This window comes from Bos grunniens, chromosome 9 (assembly GCF_055505025.1).
Source record: "Bos grunniens cultivar Pamir isolate PY7600 chromosome 9, Bosgru_T2T1.0, whole genome shotgun sequence".
NCBI classification, from domain to species: Eukaryota; Metazoa; Chordata; class Mammalia; order Artiodactyla; family Bovidae; genus Bos; species Bos grunniens.
In genome coordinates, this window is record NC_141173.1 from 43,835,964 (window position 1) to 43,854,177 (window position 18,214).

The window sequence follows — 18,214 nt, forward strand, 5'->3', positions numbered from 1 at the left end:
CTTTGTCTTTTCTTTTAGTGGAACAGAAGATGAACGCAACTGAATTCAGTGAAGATGTAGAAGAAGGTAAAGAAAAAAAAAGCCTCTTTTTAAAAAGTAGTTTAACTTAATACTCTTTTCAAGATATATTCACGTGGTTCAAAACTACTGGATTGGCCAAAAAGTTCCTTTGGTTTTTAAAGTAACACTAAAAGACACATTTTTCATTTTCGCCAGGAACTTTATTGAACAATATAGTCACTGCTGTGTTTCACTACCTTTTGCCATTTTTCAGGCAACTTCATAATTCTATCATCCTAAAACTTTTTATCTTTCTGAGCAAAGAACTATTCCAGGTGCCTTTTACAGTCTTCTAGGGAATTGAAGTTTTTTCCATTAAGAGAATTTTGTAAAGACCAAAATAAATGGACATTTGAAGGTGCCGTGTCTGGTGAAACAGAGGATGAATCAGAACTTCCCAGACAAGCTGTAACAGTTTTTGCCTGGTCATCAAAAGAAACATGAGGTCTTGCGTTATCCTGATGGAAAATCATGCATTTTCAGTTGACTAGTTCCAGACACTTTTTGTCAAGTACTGCTTTCAGTTGGTTTAATTGGGAGCGGTACTTGTTGGAATTGATTGCTTTTCCAGAAGGAGCTTGTAGTAGAGGACTCCCTTCTAATCCCACCATATACACAACATCACCTTCTTTGGATGAAGACGTTTTTGGTGTGGTTGGTGGTGGTTAATTGTTTGCTCCATGATCACTTCTGTTCCACATTGTTGTACAATATCCACATTTCATCACCCATCACAACTGGTTTTAAAAACGGACCATTTTTGTTATATTTAAGTAGAGAATTGCATCTGGAAATGCTGTCAAGGTTTTTTTTCACTTAACTTATATGGAACCCAAACATCAAAGCAATTTAATATAACCAAGCTGGAGAAAATGATTTTTAGTGCTTGATTGAGGTATTGGGAATATATTGGCTATCTCCTGAGTGGTATAATGTTGATTGTGCTCAATTAATGTCTTGATTTTATCACTGCCAACTTCAGCTGGTCTGTATGACCGTCTCTGGACTTCTGAAAGTGAAACTTCACAGTCCACTTTTCATGCATTTGATCAGTGACAGCACCTTCTCCATACACTGCTCAAATCTTTTGTGTGTTTCAGTTGCATTTTTACCTCTCTTGAAGTAATAAAACAATATACTGAAAACATTGCTTTTTCTACTTTTCATCTTCAATATTAAAACGGCTGCACAAAAATTCACCAATTTTGATTTTTTTTTAAATGCACACTGATATGATAGTTATCACAGTACAGTCTAACAAAATTGTTTCTGATGAAATTAAAGACAGTTAAGAGCTACTAGAGCTATCTTATGGAAAAACTTAACGAACCTTTTGGCCAACCCAGTATTAAAAGATACACAATGAAAAATCAAGGAAAAGTCTCCTCTCGTTACTGATTGCCATCCTTCTCCACTCACACTTACGGTATCTTATGTATCTTTCCAGGGTTACTTTTTTAAAAGCACCATTTAAAAGAGTAGTGTGTTTTTCTCCTTCCATCTCTTCTCCCTTCTCCAAGAAAAGACTTTAAAAGCTGCTTTAAACTGAATGTTCTTGGAATATAATATCAGTGTATAGCATGACTAGTGTGGTGAAATATAAATTGGCTGGTTGGAAAGCCAGTTTCATTGATTATTACTCTTGACACTGTTGTTTGAGAATATCAAAAGGTGGCTGCATACAGCCTGGTGCTTGGGGACCCTGCTAAACCAGGCTCTGCCCAGTGGCCTCCCCACTGAGCCCCACTTCTTCTCTGCCACAGTTCTAAAAAACAACACTGTGAAAGTGGAGACAGAGGCCGAAGATGCTGCTCTGGACTGCTCAGTGAATTCCAGGTCCGCCGAGAAGCACCCTCTGGATGGCGTCTTCACTGCTGTCCAGGATTCCAGCAAGAGAAAGCCCCTGGGTGGCGAGGGCCCACTGGACTCAGTCCCGAGCGTGAAGAGGCGGCGGCTTATTCCCGAGGTGAGGGCTTACTGGGAAAGCAGGAACTTGTTGACAGCAAGGACTGTTAATGAAAGCCTACCACATTTCACATAGCCTGCACCTTACTGGAGCAAGTGAGGCTCAGCAGGGCTTTTCCTAAATCAGGTCCATCTTTTGTATTTATTCGGGGAGCTTGTTCAGTGAATCTTTTTGTAAAGAGGACAATTATTTTATAATATGCCCGTTACCCCTAACCTACCTATTTTATAAATTTGCTTTATTTCCTAATCACCTGCTGGTTATAGTGAACTTGGCTGAATTCTGAGAGAGAGAAAATGAAACTGGTCATGGTGGTCCCCTCGAGCAGCCTGCAGTTCCCACGGGAGACAAGACAGGTTCACAAAACAGTGAAGACTGAGGAGAGAGGGGAGTTTGGGAGATGAGAATGCCTGGTCAGCAGAGCCTCCCTGCAGATAGCCAGATCACACCTTAAACTCTTAGCAGAACATTTTCCCAAGCTCTCCAGCCCCCTCCCCTCCCCCTCCCCAACACACTTTTTGGGGGACCCAGGTAGGCATTTCAACTTCTTCATGTCTGTCCAACAGAGCCCAAGTTTCAGAGCTCACTGTCATTAGCCCATACATGGGGTGTCCGCCTGGGACTCCCTGGGTTGCTCTTGGTTTGTTTTAATTCTCCTCTGTTAGATGCTACAGCAGATTGGGAGTTGATAGGTTTTAGAGATTTAGTGAGCCTTTGAAAAGTAAAAACTATCCTTTTTCTTAATTAGCAAAGTCATAAGATTTAAGATTTTCACTGGATTTCAATATGCATGTTTATATTACATTATAATGAGGACTGCTCTGCATTCCACATCATGGAACACTGAGGTTTACATTCATTTATTTATTTTATTTTGGCTGTGCTGGGTTTTCTCTAGCTGCAGCAAGCAGAGGCTACTCTGTAGTTGAGTGTGGACTTTTCAGGTTGAGGAGCACAGGCTCAATAGTTGTGATACATGGGCCTAATTGCTCCTTGGCATCTTCCCAGACCAGAGATTGAACCTGTGTCTCCTGCATTGGCAGGCGGATTCTTTACCACTGAGTCACCAGGGAAGCCCCACATACCTTTTCTTGTTTCATTTAATCCATATAACAGTGATGAGAGAATTAGTATCTCCTCCACATAAGTTTAAGTCAAGTGCCAGAACGCCAGTGGGGCAGCCTTGTTGCTGGTGTGAGGTGTCAGGAGTGACTTAGAACACTCAGCACCCTGCTTCATATCGAGGAGGTGAGCCCCACCTTCTCTGATCCAGCCCATAGGAATGGTCAATTCCAGAATGATCGGAGCCTGGAGTCAGATAAGGGGGAGTTCACCATGGAGCCTTTGGCTGGTACTATGAGCTCCCAAACTCAGGTCCCTCTATGGTGATGGGAGTGACACAGCTCCCTCATTGGTTCCTTGTGTGGAGCATCGAGACAAGCCCAGCAGAGAGCCTGCCCCATGTCAGTTTTCAGAAGGGTTTATTTATTGCTCCCTAACCCCCATCTCCAACTACCACCCATTATGGTCAGCTGCCTCCCTCCACATTTATCAGGAGGAAAATGACATGCAATTGCCAAGAGAGGCCTTCTGATGCCTTCCCAAACACCCCAGGCCTGAACGCCCTTGATTCTGAGCACCTTCCATCTTCTCCCTCGACCCCAAGGAAGGGGGTGAGGGCGAGGGGAGGAATTGATTGGCAGCCCTGATGCTAAAGGTCCATCACTTCAAACCCCTATCATTGCTGAAGGCCTGTTCATGAGTGACATTTAGTACAATGCTTAGAAGAAAAATAAAACCTCCCTCCAAAAATTTAACAAAAGGCTGTATAAAGACATATTTGGCGCTTCCGCTGGGAAAGGCACCATAGCCAAATACAGCAGATGTGGGAGGTGAGTAGCCAGCATTTTTATTGCTAATCATCTTTTTGTTCACAGAAGTGGGAGTGATATTCAAGAGCCCTGTGCCAGGTAGAAGTTAGCTTTGTTCTCCTGGGGTTCCTTGTATCTTTGTTTTTAATCCTAAAGTGTGCCTGTGGTTTGTTTTTCAACTGGAGAGTGGAAATGCCATCTCGTTGAATCAGTGCAAATGTACTGAAGACCTCCTAAGTGTCATTCACTGTGATCCCAGCTGGAGGTTCATCGTCGTTTCCACAGCAGCCCTAGCGGATAGGCACTGTGACCCTTCCCAGTTGAGTGAGCCTCCAAGAGGCTAGCGCTCCCACGCCTGCTTGATTTGGAACTGCACTTAAACACGGATGACCCTGAGGATTGTGGGGTGTTTGTAAGATGCTGTGAGGAGCTCCTGCTCTGATATTTGGCCATCCCTATGGTCTTTCTCTTCACCCCTCATTATAGTTGCTTTATCCCCCCAGATTCTCATTTTTGGGGGCATGTTAGCACATTCTTCATCCTTGCCATACACTGTCAGCAGTGTAAGGATGACCCAAAGGATAAAAGCCATGAGGGCAGAGACTGGCTTGTTCCCTATGTCCCCAGGGCCTTGTAATATTTGTTTACTGGCTCTGTGTGGTAGACAGCTTATCCATTCCTTGTCACTAGCTATACCTGGTTATTTAAGGATGATGATGATGAAGATAAACATTCTATTAAAAGTGAAGAGCGTCACCCTTGCCTCACTTTGAGTGGTGCTGCCAGCCCCCTAGGAGCCCTTTTGCATGGTCTGCCCTTGATGCCACAGCAGTCCTCAGTTCCCTACACTGGAGGCATGCTGCTTTCTTGGTGTTCCAGTTTGCTGACTCTGGGCACCATTTAGCTATTCCTCTTTCATTGAACTGAATTCAGTGACTGCTCTTGCATTTGGAGTCCTGAAGAAGATGCTCAGTGCTGGGAGCCTCTCCGTGGTGACCCAATCCCCAAGATGTCACTGGGCATGGACATGTGGGAGCCCCCTTAATAACCTGCTCGTGCCTCACTGGTAACTTTACGTCAGCTTCTTCTTGATCAGTCAGATTCTCCACCTGAGAGAGTCGGGCATTCCTGCTTGGGTCTGAGTGCTAGCAGAAGAACGAAACGTGCGATTGGATCTGGTACTGCAGAGCCTGAGCTGGGTAGCAGAGTTCCCATATGGTTGGAAGATGAGCCTTGGAGAATTGGGAATGGTGTCAGCCAGACACCAGTGCCAAGTAGCTCAGATTTAAAGATTTCCTGATACTCCTAGACAGCTGAGCAGAGATTTTATCAGCAGCAGCAAATGCAGCCAGTCCATCGTCACCTTGGCAGTGTTTGTGGAATTAAATGGAGCACTGAGTGGACAGAACCTCAGTGTGGGCATATCTTAGGACCTTCTCTTTGGTGCTTGTGTCGTGTTCTATGTTGAATTGTGTATCCAAGGTCTCTGGGAGCGAGGAATATTGCCCTCTGCTGGGACTCTAACTTAATTTTTATTTAAGCAAGTTAGCCAAAAATGTTTGTATTGATGGCAGTGTTTCTAACATGCCTGGTAGAAACTAAAATATTTTTATTAATGAGGCTGACTAGTGAGAGTTATTGGGGGGATTTCCAGTTCTGATCGACTCTGGCCTCTGCCTGCAGTAGGAATGTGGGGGGGGTCAAACTACTTCTGTTTGTTTTGTTCAGACAGTTCACCCAAAAACTTTTCTCTGTGCTTATTTCCTACTTCGAGTATTAATGAAGGCAGATCCCCTTCAAGAACATGTACTCTTGTTGCATGGCATGTGAGTTTCTGGTAACCTCTCTGCATAGAATCTTATTTTAAATGTATTAGTGGAACTGCTTGTTACAAAGCCTTTGCTTGTCCCTTTCTAAAATCAGCTGTAATATAATTATGATTTTCTTTAATAATTGGCATTACACACTCAAATTTCTCTACATTGGTAAAACCTCATGTAAATCTCATAATCCGTAGGACCTCCAAAATTATTTTGGTGCAGTAAAATTTAATGGTGAGTAAATTGCTAAAAATCTTATTTATAATCTATAGGAATTAGCAGGTAAGAAGTTTTGAATTTATTAGGGCAGTGCTTTTCAACAGTTGTAAATCCACCTTACAGAGTCATTCGGTTCACATATTTGGATTTGTATGTAAATATATAGACACAGAGAAAGAACAGAATTTCTTGAATGTATTTACTGTGTGCAGTGCCCTCTGATATTTTCTGTTGTTTTCTTTCTTTCCTTCCTGTCTTTCACACTTCCTCCTCCCCTCCCTCTTTTATGCTGGTCTTGATCTATCAAATCAGTGTCATCATTTCTGAATGGGTCATATGACAAACCACAGTTCCAAACACGCTGCCTCAGGGGTAAAGATTTTCAACCGTCTCCATTCCTTCCTTTCTCCATATTTCTGATGTGTGTAACGTGGTTTCTTTCCTTTCTTCCTTCCTTTTTAAAATTATCGTTTGCTCTCTGCCATATAGCAGAACTAAACAACTGAAAAGAGTCTGAAACCCTACCTCGAGCTCACCTGTGCTTCTTGGACTCCTCCAGCCCAGCCTTTAGGGCAAACAGACCTCTAAGAATTCCTTCTATGAGTGACTTACACTGTTACACGGGAGGAAAGTTCTCTTTTTATTTAAGTTCTTAAGTTACTTATACCTTCCTTAACTCAGGTTCTTAAGTTCTCCTCTTTATTTAATAGTTAAGAGTAATCATTACAGAGAAGGCAGTGGCACCCCACTCCAGTACTCTTGCCTGGAAAATCTCATGGACGGAGGAGCCTGGTAGGCTGCAGTCCATGGGGTCGAGAAGAGTCAGACACGACTGAACGACTTCACTTTTCACTTTCATGCATTGGAGAGGGAAATGGCAACCCACTCCAGTGTTCTTGCCTGGAGAATCCCAGGGACAGGGGAGCCTGGTGGGCTGCTGTCTATGGGGTCGCACAGAGTCCCAGACACAACTGAATCGACTTAGCAGCAGCAGCAGTAATCATTACAACTAGTTCAATAAAAAGCCCATTGTATTGTCACTGCTCTGGCTGGGAAGAGCACTGTTAATAACAGTCGTACTATAACAGTAAACATTTATTAAGCACTTACTGTGATTCAGACGTGGGCTCAGCGCATCATGTTCATTATCTAATTAGATCCTCATAGCTACCCTGGTACCTGAGACAGGGACCATTATATATTCCTGAGTGACACACAGGAAGCTGACATGTGAGGGGTCACGCAGAGGACCCATCCACTCCCTTATACCTCCCTTATTTTTGTTGTTTAGTCGCTAAGTTGTGTGTGACCTTTTGTGATTCCAAGGACTATAGTCGTATTTAGATATGTATGACTCTTCTGCACCCCCACGGAATGGACCCCACCAGGCTCTTCTGTCCATGAGGTTTTCCAGGCAGGAATACTGGAGTGCGTTGCCATTTCTTCCTCCAGGGGATCTTTTAGACCCAGGGATTGAATCGAACCCGTGTCTCCTGCATTGGCAGGCAGGTTCTTTACCACTGCGCCACCAGGGAGGCCTTATACCTCCCTACACTCATGTTATTCATGAAGCTAGTAGCCTCTGTGAACATTTTTCTTAAACATTTATTTGAGAGGGATAGACACTTTACCCTGCTTAACAAATGTTCAGTGAGCGCTCTGTGTCCCAGGCACTTTGCAGGACACTGGAGATGGAGTAGGGAAGACCTGGTCCCACAGGTAACCATCATGCAGTGTGGTGAGGGTACAGATAGGTCTCAGGGACGAGACCCCACCAGGGAGAGGGGTGGACAGCAGGCTCGCTCCAGCCCAGTAGCCCTTGGTCCTCTGCTCACGGGCAGTAATAGGAGGGTCAGGGATCTCTGACCCTAATTACCTAATTACCTCCATGGGATAATTAGGGCTTCCGTGATAGCTCAGATGGTAAAGAATCTGCCTGCAATGCAGGAGACCCAAGTTCCATCCCAGGGTTGGCTCCATGGGGTTCCAAAGAGTCAGACATAACTGAGTGAATAATACAGTCATACATGGGATAATTAAAGCACTTGAAAGAATCCTATTATTTTTTAGGTTCCTGAGAGTAAGGTAGGTGTTTTTTTGCACAGTTGTTGTCAGCAGAGATGCAGGAGAAAAATTAACCTGTGTTTAATATGAGTCTGATGATTCCATTATCTAAAAAAGAAGGTCTGGGGAATTCTGTGACGGTCCAATGGCAAGGACTCCCAGCTTCCATGCAGGGGGCACGGGGCATGAATAGGGAGATCTGTCCATGGTCTCTTTCCAACTCAGGCCTTTGTATTGCTCACCTGCTGCTGTAGTGGCAGTCCCCTCAGAGACTGTCTCTTTTCCCTGTGTTTTTTCTTTTTTTCCCTAAGGTTGCAAGAGTAAAGCACCTCGTGTACTGTGTTACGCTGGCATTAGTGTTATCTGAAGGCTTATAAATGACACCCAATCTGCCTGCATGAGATAAACCAGGGATAAACACTGTCTTCTAGCCCTGGCCATCCAGAGAGGCCCAATGGGTTGTTGGAAATGCAGAGCCTTGAATCAGAATCTGTATTTTCACTAGATCTCAGGCAATATATATGGACATTAGACTTTAGAAGTGCCGCGGTAGGTCAGACTACACAGCCATATTTTCCCCCAGCGTCCTAAGGATGCTTTATTCTCTTGCATTTTCTAGTTGCCCAAGGCTCGCACATGTCTGTAGAAGAACATGCTTTGTGCTTCGACCCTACCTGCTCCCCTGACGCCCACCACTGCTCTCCAATTAGCTCTTCTGCTTAAATAGGCGCTCAAAAATATATTCCAGTATACTTTGGGGTCAAATTCAACATTTGTCAAAAACAGGTTTATGAGTGAAATGTAATGAACAACATATTTAAAGCATACCATTTGATATGTTTTGACGTGTATATACCAGTGAAACCACACCACATAAGATGAGAAACAAAGCCATCACTTGTTACCTTGAAAGTTTATTTGTGTCCCTTTGCGTCCTTTCTTTCCCCTGCTTTCTGTCACTAAAGATGCGTTTGCCTTTTCTAGAATTTTATACGAATGGCATCCTACAGGCCTCTTTTATCTATCTGGTTTCTTTTACTCAGCTTAATTATTTTGAGGTTCATCATGAGTACCAGGTTGGTCAGCTCTGCTGCTGAGTAGTACTCTGCTGTAAACACAGTGCATCTATATACTTGTTCATAAAAATTAGGGTTGTTTCCAGTTGGGAGCTGTTTATAAACAGGGCTGCCATGAATATCTGCATAAAAGTATTTGATCGTGTGCTTTCATTTTGCTTGGTAAATAAATAACTAGGAGTGGAATATACCTGGATCATATGGTCCAACATATAACTTCTTAAAAAAAATACCAACTGTTTTCCAAGGTGGTTATACCATTTTATATCTACCCTAGCAGCCTATGAGAATTCTAGTTCCTTCATGTCATCTCTGTCACTCAGTATCATCTGTCTTTTTTGATTATACCCATTCTTGTGGGGAGTGATATGCTATCTCAGTGTGGTTTTAATGTCATGCATGTTCTTAAGCATCTTTTATACAGGATCTTAGTTCCCTGATCAGGGATCCAACCCATGCCCTGTGCAGTGGACGTGTGGAGTCTTAACCACTGTACCTCCATGGAAGTCCCACTGAGCATCTTTTTATATGATTATTTGCCATTTATATAGCTTCTCCAAAGTGACTGTTGAAACTTAATTGGGTTCTGTGTCATTGAGTTTGAGTGTTCTTTATGTAAGCTGGATTCAGGTCCTTTATCAGATAAATGATATGTCTGATTTCTTCCAGTCTAGGCTTGTTTTTCCGGAGAAGGCAGTGGCACCCCACTCCAGTACTCTTGCCTGGAAAATCCCATGGACAGAAGAGCCTGGTAGGCTGCAGTCCATGGGGTCGCTAGGAGTCGGACATGACTGAGCAACTTCACTGTCACTGTTCACTTTCCTGCATTGGAGAAGGAAATGGCAACCCACTCCAGTGTTCTTGCCTGGAGAATCCCAGGGATGGCGGAGCCTGGTGGGCTGCTGTCTATGCGGTCGGACAGAGTCGGACACGACTGAAGTGACTTAGCAGCAGCAGGCTTGTTTTTCATTTTTTAAAGAAGTTTTAAATTTTAATGAAGTCCAGTTTATTAATTTGTTTTCTTATGGATTGTGCTTGTGTGTTATATCTGAGAAGTATTTGCCTAAAACAGTTTCATAAAGGATTGCTCTTCTGTTTTCTTCTAGAGGTGTTAGAATTTTAATTTGAAAGTGAAAAGTGAAAGTCGCTCAGTCGTGTCTGACTCTTTGCGACCTCATCAACTATACAGTCCATGGAATTCTCTAGACCAGAATACTGGAGTGGCTAGCCTTTTCCTTCTCCAGGGGCTCTTCCTAACCCAGGAATCGAATCCAGGTCTCCCACATTGCAGGTGGATTCCTTACCAGCTGAGCTACAAGGGAAGCCTGGAATTTTAAGTTAGTTTTTATTTTTACATTCATGATCCATTTTTTAGTTAATTTTTTATATGATACATGTAGGATGAAAGTTTTTTCTTTTCTTTTTTTTTGCATATGTATGTCCAATATTTCTAGCATCATTTGTTGAAAAGATTCTCCTTTCTCTACTGAATTGCCTTTGAACCTGTGTTGAAAATCATTTGTCCATATATATGTCAGTAAACCTCTTAAACCATCCAGGGCCTGGCAATAGGGAAAACCACTAATAAAAGCAGTGAGGACCCTGGGATCCCAAATGGTCTGGGCAGTCGCCTTCTGGTATGAAGCTTGGACTCAAGCTTTGGTATCTCGAACAGGTCCTGGGAGTACATTGAGAGTGGACCTGCAAAGTATGTCAGCCTTGGGCAAGTTGAGGAGATAATTCCTAAAATCATTAATTCTCTCACTGTCTTTTATTGAGCAAGGCTGGAGAGTACATTGAAAGTACCTTTCTAGATGCATAGGAAAGGTGTTAATTCATTACACACAGGGGGTACTTCAGGACCTGGGGCTTAAAACTCTTTGGCAGTTCTGATTGAGAAGGGCTGCTGGAACTAGGAGACTGAGACTTAGAAACCTGGGAGGCCTCACCGCTTCACGGAATCTGCAGTGGGCTGGGCTTGGGGCAGTTCTGGGCCTTTTCAGTCTGAAATAAGACATGACTCCAGGCAGTGGTAGAGTTGGCAGCTGACTGTGGTTCTCTAGATTCCAGTTCTTCCATGCTCAGCACCGTGCATCTTGGGAGCTGTCCAGAGTAGAGATGCCTGCTCTCCTAGAGTCTGCAGACTGGACAACAAGCTGTGCTTTCTGTAGATGCTATTGGCAGGACTCCTGCCTGTCTGAGAGCAGTCAGGGCAATTAGGTGACCTGTCCATAGCCAGGTTGCCACAGGAGCACTTCCTGTTCCTGGGGTCTCTCTCCCATCCCTCATGGGCTCTCGCCAGGCCTTGTCAGCATCTGTGCTCGGTCTGTGGACAGGAAGTTCAGGGATGGTGTCCTATGGGAATTGAAAGCCACCAGGGTCCAGCCTGAGCCTCTCAGGGATTAGGGAGAGCAAGCAAGTTTGGCCCTGGGATGCAGGTTTGTGTTGGTGGCTTCCCTTGTGGCTCAGACTGTAAAGCGTCTGCCTACAATCCCGAAGACCCAGGTTTGATCCCTGGGTCAGGAAGTTCCCCTGGAGAAGGAAATGGCAACCCACTCCAGTATTCTTGCCTGGAAAATCCCATGGATGGAGGAGCCCGGTAGGCTACAGTCCATGAGGTTGCAAAGAGTTGGACACGACTGAGCGACTTCACTTCACTTCTGGACCCACAGAATGGTTCCCAGGCAAGGGAAACACTTTCTCATAGGCTCCTGAGGTTGACCTGGGCCCCTCTGTGTGTGACATAGATCAGAACCCTCACCTGATATACCTTTTGTCTTTCAGGCACTCCTAGCAGGCATGCGGAACCGGGAGAACAGCTCGCCCTGCCAGGGCAACGGGGAGCCGGCAGGCCGGGGCAAGAACTTGGTCTCCATGTGGCCGGGAGAGGAGGAGCCTGGCCACGACGTGAGCACGCCCTCCTACAAGAAGCCTCTGTATGGTATCTCACACAAGATTATGGAGAAGAAGAACCCTCCCGCGGGGGACATGCTCAACACCTATGAGCTCTCAGAGAAAGTGAATCCCAGCAACAGCCCCTCACCGCTGCGGCTCCTGAACGAGACACAGAAGCGGGACACTGGCGGCCCCGCAGCAGCCACCGACAGCGACCCCAACATCTACTTTCTCATCCAGAAGATGTTCTACATGCTCAACACGCTCTCCTCCAACATGTCGCAGCTGCACAGCAAGGTGGACCTGCTCTCCCTGGAAGTGAGCCGCATCAAGAAGCAGGTGAGCCCCACTGAGATGGTGGCCAAGTTCCAGCCGCCGCCCGAGTACCAGCTCACGGCGGCCGAGCTCAAACAGATCGTGGACCAGAGCCTGTCGGGCGGTGACCTGGCCTGTCGCCTGCTGGTGCAGCTTTTCCCAGAGCTCTTCAGCGACGTGGACTTCTCCCGGGGCTGTGGCGCCTGTGGCTTCGCGGCCAAGCGGAAGCTGGAGTCGCTGCACCTGCAGCTCATCCGGAACTATGTGGAGGTCTACTACCCGTCGGTGAAGGACACGGCCGTCTGGCAGGCTGAGTGCCTGCCCCAGCTCAACGACTTCTTCAGCCGCTTCTGGGCCCAGCGGGAAATGGAGGACAGCCAGCCCAGCGGCCAGGTGTCTGGCTTCTTCGAGGCCGAGCCCCAGGTGGATGCTGGCCACTTCCTGGACAGCAAGGAGCAGGAGGAGGCCCTGTCCCTGGACCGCAGCAGCACCATCGCCTCTGACCATGTGGTGGACACGCAGGACCTCACCGAGTTCCTGGACGAGGCCTCATCCCCGGGCGAATTTGCGGTCTTCCTTCTGCACCGGCTGTTCCCTGAGCTCTTCGACCACAGGAAGCTGGGCGAGCAGTACAGCTGCTATGGGGATGGCGGCAAGCAGGAGCTGGACCCGCAGCGTCTACAGATCATCCGCAACTACACAGAGATCTACTTCCCCGACATGCAGGAGGAGGATGCCTGGCTGCAGCAGTGTGCCCAGCGCATCAACGACGAGCTGGAGGGCCTGGGGCTGGACGCGGGCAGCGAGGGCGAGCCCCCGCGAGACGACTGCTACGACTCATCCAGCCTGCCCGATGACATCTCCGTGGTCAAGGTAGAAGACAGCTTCGAGGGCGAGCGGCCCGGCCGGCGGTCCAAGAAGATCTGGCTGGTGCCCATCGACTTCGACAAGCTGGAGATCCCGCAGCCCGACTTCGAGGTGCCGGGCGCCGACTGCCTGCTGAGCAAGGAGCAGCTGCGCAGCATCTACGAGAGCAGCTTGTCCATCGGCAACTTTGCCTCGCGCCTGCTGGTGCACCTGTTCCCGGAGCTCTTCACCCACGAGAACCTGCGCAAGCAGTACAACTGCAGCGGCTCCCTGGGCAAGAAGCAGCTGGACCCGTCCCGTATCAAGCTCATCCGCCACTACGTGCAGCTGCTCTACCCACGGGCCAAGAATGACCGTGTCTGGACACTGGAGTTCGTGGGCAAACTGGACGAGCGCTGCCGGCGCCGGGACACAGAGCAGAGGCGCTCCTACCAGCAGCAGCGCAAGGTCCACGTTCCGGGCCCTGAGTGCAGGGACCTGGCCAGCTATGCAATCAACCCTGAGCGGTTCCGGGAGGAATTTGAGGGGCCCCCGCTGCCCCCCGAAAGGAGCAGCAAGGACTTCTGCAAGATCCCCCTGGACGAGTTGGTGGTGCCCTCGCCCGACTTCCCGGTGCCTTCGCCGTACCTGCTGTCCGACAAAGAAGTGCGCGAGATCGTGCAGCAAAGCCTCTCCGTGGGCAACTTCGCCGCCCGGCTGCTCGTCAGGCTCTTCCCCGAACTCTTCACCACCGAGAACCTGCGGCTGCAGTACAACCACTCCGGGGCATGCAACAAGAAGCAGCTGGACCCCACACGCTTGCGGCTCATCCGCCACTACGTGGAGGCCGTGTACCCGGTGGAGAAGATGGAGGAGGTGTGGCACTACGAATGTATCCCGAGCATCGACGAACGCTGCCGCCGCCCCAACAGAAAGAAATGCGACATCCTGAAGAAAGCCAAGAAGGTGGAGAAGTGAGGGGTACCAGGGGCACTGAGCGTCGCCCCTCCCCCCCCCCCCCCCCATGAGCCCGAGCCGCGTCCGCAGCCGCGCACGTTATATCGGCGGGGCGGGGCCTGCTGCATTTGCACACGCGATCGCCCAGCCGGTCACGGCCACACAAAGAAGCCTCGCATTTGGTCTCTTGTACTTAAAACTTTTGTCCTGTGTTCCTGTGGTGCAGCCAGAGTCTGGGAGAGCAGAGCTGCGAGGGCAGAGGGGCCGTCAGGGTTCCCTCTCCTCGGCAGTTGTCCTCCCAGCCCCCTCACCATTTGAAATGCAAATCAAGCAACCCTCTTGTTCCTCTGCCCACATTTTACGTCTTCAATTTTTATTAAAAAAAAATTTTTTTTTTAATTAAAAAGAAACCCTTTTTAAGTAAATCATTGGGCTCTGTGGAGGCCATTTTACTCAGAAAAAAAATTTTTTTTCTTTAATATTTGAGATGTACTGTAAGATGACTTGAGTCACTGGGAATTTTTTTTAAGATGGTTTCAGATATATGAAATTTTTAGAAGTGCCATGTTCATGCATGATGGCTGATAGCTTCAGGTGGCATAGAGACGGATTTTACTGACCTTGTCTTTTATTAATACATCGGATTTTGGAAGAGTCAGGACGCCTCTTGGATGGCGGTGGAGGGGATGGGGTAGCTCGGTGTCCTTTCTGGCCACGGTCAGTTGCTCGCTCCCTCCCACTGTGGTGCTGAGGAAGGGGCTGCGGGGACTGCTGGCCTGGCCTGTCTCACCCTGCTGTGCCAGGTGAATGTTGCTCACCCTGTAGACAAGAACACTGGATGGCGATGATGGTGATATGAATGTAGATAGACGTGGAGACACGTTCACAGTGTCTTCATTTGAGCTGTGTCCTTCCACTGCCCTCTTTCCTTCCTCCTCAAGGATGCTGGTTAGAGGGGCAAACATTTCCTTGGAAAACTGTGTGTGGTTATTTGGCTTCTTGTTTAAGGATGGGCCCCATTGGGCTCACTAAGAACTGTTTACTTTCCATGTGTGTATTTGTATAAAACCCAGGTTCTGGGAGCTGTATGGTGGCTTCACCACACCTCAGTGTTGGCTCCTCCAGTCAGTACACATCCTTGTTCCTCAGGGCCGGGCCTAAACCGTGGCCTGTCTTGAGGATACCTGGTGTTGGAAGGACACAGGCCATCCGAAATAGGGCTCCCATATCCCTTTCCGGGGTCCACTCAGAGCTTTCTCTTTGGGCCCCCAGAAGGTCCTGCTCTCCTACATCTGGCCGGTCCCTCGGCCTCAGGATGAGACACCTCTTTTCTCTTCCCTGGTTGGGAAGGTCACACTGCTCCAGGCCAGTGGCATGCTCTCCAGGATTCCAACCAGGAAACTCCCCAACAGGTAAAGTCCTTAATGTAAAAACAGTACTTTTACCTACCTGACTTTGGGGGCTAGTGCCTAAGAGGGAAAGGGAACAGTCTAAACACAATACATTATACCAGAAAGCAAGAAAATAAATTGAATCACACAGGGTAGTCGTAAAACCCTTGTGGAATGTTAATTTAATAACCTAATGGCTTAATATTTTGCTACCTTAAAATGCAGAAATAATAGAAACAATCTGTGAATTCTTTTCATACAGATAAGGACTTCAGCATTACTGACTGATGGAACTTTGCCTGCACTCGCGGCCATTTTTTTTTTTAATGCCAGGATTCTGAGCAGTGTGAAGTTGCCGATCTAACTTTAGTAAATCTGCTTTTAAATGTCATTTACAGATTATTTCAGTTGTTAACTGCGGACCTAAATTATTACAATTTGGAAACACACAGGGACTTAATGACTCTTTCTCACCCACCCACATACATGTGTACACACACATTTCTTAGTAAAAAACTGAAGTGAGATGAAGGGGACCGACATGAATAACAAGCTCAACCTCTTTGTGCCTGGAAAGGAGGAGGACTGGAGCAGCCGGAGACTCACTTCCCCCTCTCCTGGGCCTTTCTCTATGCCTTAGTCTCTCCAGCACACAGATGCATGCCTGCGTGCATGTGCGTGCACACACACCCAAAGATGGCAGTGGCACTCTCTCCCTCACCGGGATCCTGCGAGTGGGAGGGTGCTGTGGAATTTGTTCTGGTCTCTAGGATGTATCCAAGAGGATTCCAAGCCATGTGAAAATTGCCCTGCTTTCTAGAGGGTGGAATGTGACCCTGCAACTTCAGAAGCACAATCATTTAATAATTTTTTTTTAATCATCCTGTCTACCCACAAGAGACATCAACAGGTTCTAGGAATTAAATATATCTCTTTACAACCTAGAGCATGTCCAGTTTTTGGAAACCGTGTTTTGATGGTTTCTTTAATACTTTTCCTGTATGGGGCTTCTTCCCCCAAATCTTAGAGTCCCTTCCAGTGAAGAGAGGTGGACGCTCTCTGTGAGCTGTATCTTGTCTCTCTGGACCGACTCACCAGGAACCACCTGCAGGTCCTGAGTCTGTCTGTGTGGTGTTCTCAGCCTCCAGCCATACAGGTGGGCTCCAGGGGCTTTTTTTTTTTTTTTACATGAAGCAATAGAATTATAAAATACCTAAATTTTTTTCAAAATGTAATGTTTTCCATAATCTGTTGGCAAAACCCCTACTCCCTCCCCATCTAAATTCTTTGATTTTTGTTAATACTTGCTTGTGTTTGGGGAATTTTTTCTCCCTCACATCCAGAAGTAGCACAGACACATTCTGATATTGAGTAAAATAGCACGTCACAATAGGTGGTAGTGTCCCTCGTTTTTCTGTTAGTGAGTTTTAAAAGAATGTACGAAGATAGTCATGAATGTACTAAGTGTTCTAATCCTGCTTCCGTTCACTTTGGCTGTGTCTACATGACAACACAGGTTTGACAGGGAATAAAGTTGTGCCCAGTGTCATGGGTGTTAGTGTGCCCCTCCCCCTCAGTGTTGGACCCCACCCTTCCCTGCTTTTTAAGTTTGGTGGGAGGGGGTACCACATCAGCAGCAATCATCAACCAACCAATGGGATCTACTTAGTGGTAAGCGGATTAACTGTTTAAATGCTAAGAGTCACTGGCCTAACCACACCATAGTATGGCCACTTGGGTTCCTGCAGACATGGCTTCATTTTCCACCTTTCCCCCAAATGTTTACTTCTTGCCTGATTGAGGAGGAGGGTCTCAAGACCTCAGATTGGAGGCCATTGAGCTCTTAACCCTGCCTCACCATGGAGAGAGATGCTATGAAGTGGTGGGACTTCCTGGTGGTCCAGTGGTTACCACTCCCTGCTTCCACTGCAGGGGGCACGGTTTCTATCCCTGGTCAGGGAACTAAGATCTCACATGCTATAGGGCCAAAAAAGAAGTGGGCCCCTGGGCCAAGGGACTCTTAATGTCGTTCAGAGATACTTGTCTCTTGTAGATCCAGCCTTAATGTTTTTCTGACATCCTAGTGATAGCAGACCCTGCGCAAAGTGGATATCAGAGTTAATACTGTGAGGAGACAAAATAATGAGAATAGTTTTACCAAAGATAATGAAACATTGCATAATGTCTGCATTTTACCATTGATTTGAGTGCACCCTTAGAAAACTGAATGTAACAAAAACCCAGGACATTTTTTGGAAATTGTATGCTCTCTAGCAACTGTGTGAATTTTTATACAAGCACTGTTTTATGAGCTATATAAAATGTTATAAAAATACGGTCTCCTAACATCTTATTTTCTTAGGGCAGAGGTCTCTCAGAAGGTATGGGTCTATTTGTCTTTGCTTGGGGCTTCACCACCCGCTCCCAGGGGAGGGCAGGGGCACTCGGGGCACCATGGCTTCTCGGGCTTCCACACTCTGGGTGACGCGGTGCAGTTTGTCACAGCTGAGTGACTGAGACGTCTCCAAATGAGCCCTAGAGCATTTCTTACACAAACCGCGTCCCAGCCATGAGGTAGAGGCACAGCTGACCTTTCCTTTCCTGGTCGGCTGCCACACCCGCCCTGTTGCCAAACTGGAGGAGTTTCAGTTCACTCTTTCTTTTCCACTTTGGATTAAATGGGATTTAGTTCCTCAAGGCAAACCTATTATTAACTGATAACAAAAGGATGCAT

General features: G+C 46.9%; 1 protein-coding gene across 3 annotated transcripts in view; it reads left to right on the forward strand.

Annotated features, from left to right (window-relative positions):
* The window catches only part of BEND3 (BEN domain containing 3), a 33,152-nt gene extending 15,337 nt beyond the window's left edge, over positions 1 to 17,815 (forward strand). For all 3 annotated transcript variants that reach the window (XM_086317470.1, XM_086317471.1, XM_086317472.1), the window contains 3 exons: positions 19 to 66; positions 1,824 to 2,026; positions 11,861 to 17,815. In XM_086317470.1, the coding sequence (XP_086173596.1) occupies positions 19 to 66; positions 1,824 to 2,026; positions 11,861 to 14,110 (2,501 nt within the window). In that variant the 3' untranslated portion in view covers positions 14,111 to 17,815. The remainder of the gene's footprint in view (positions 1 to 18; positions 67 to 1,823; positions 2,027 to 11,860) is intronic.
* Positions 17,816 to 18,214: the final 399 nt, after the last annotated feature.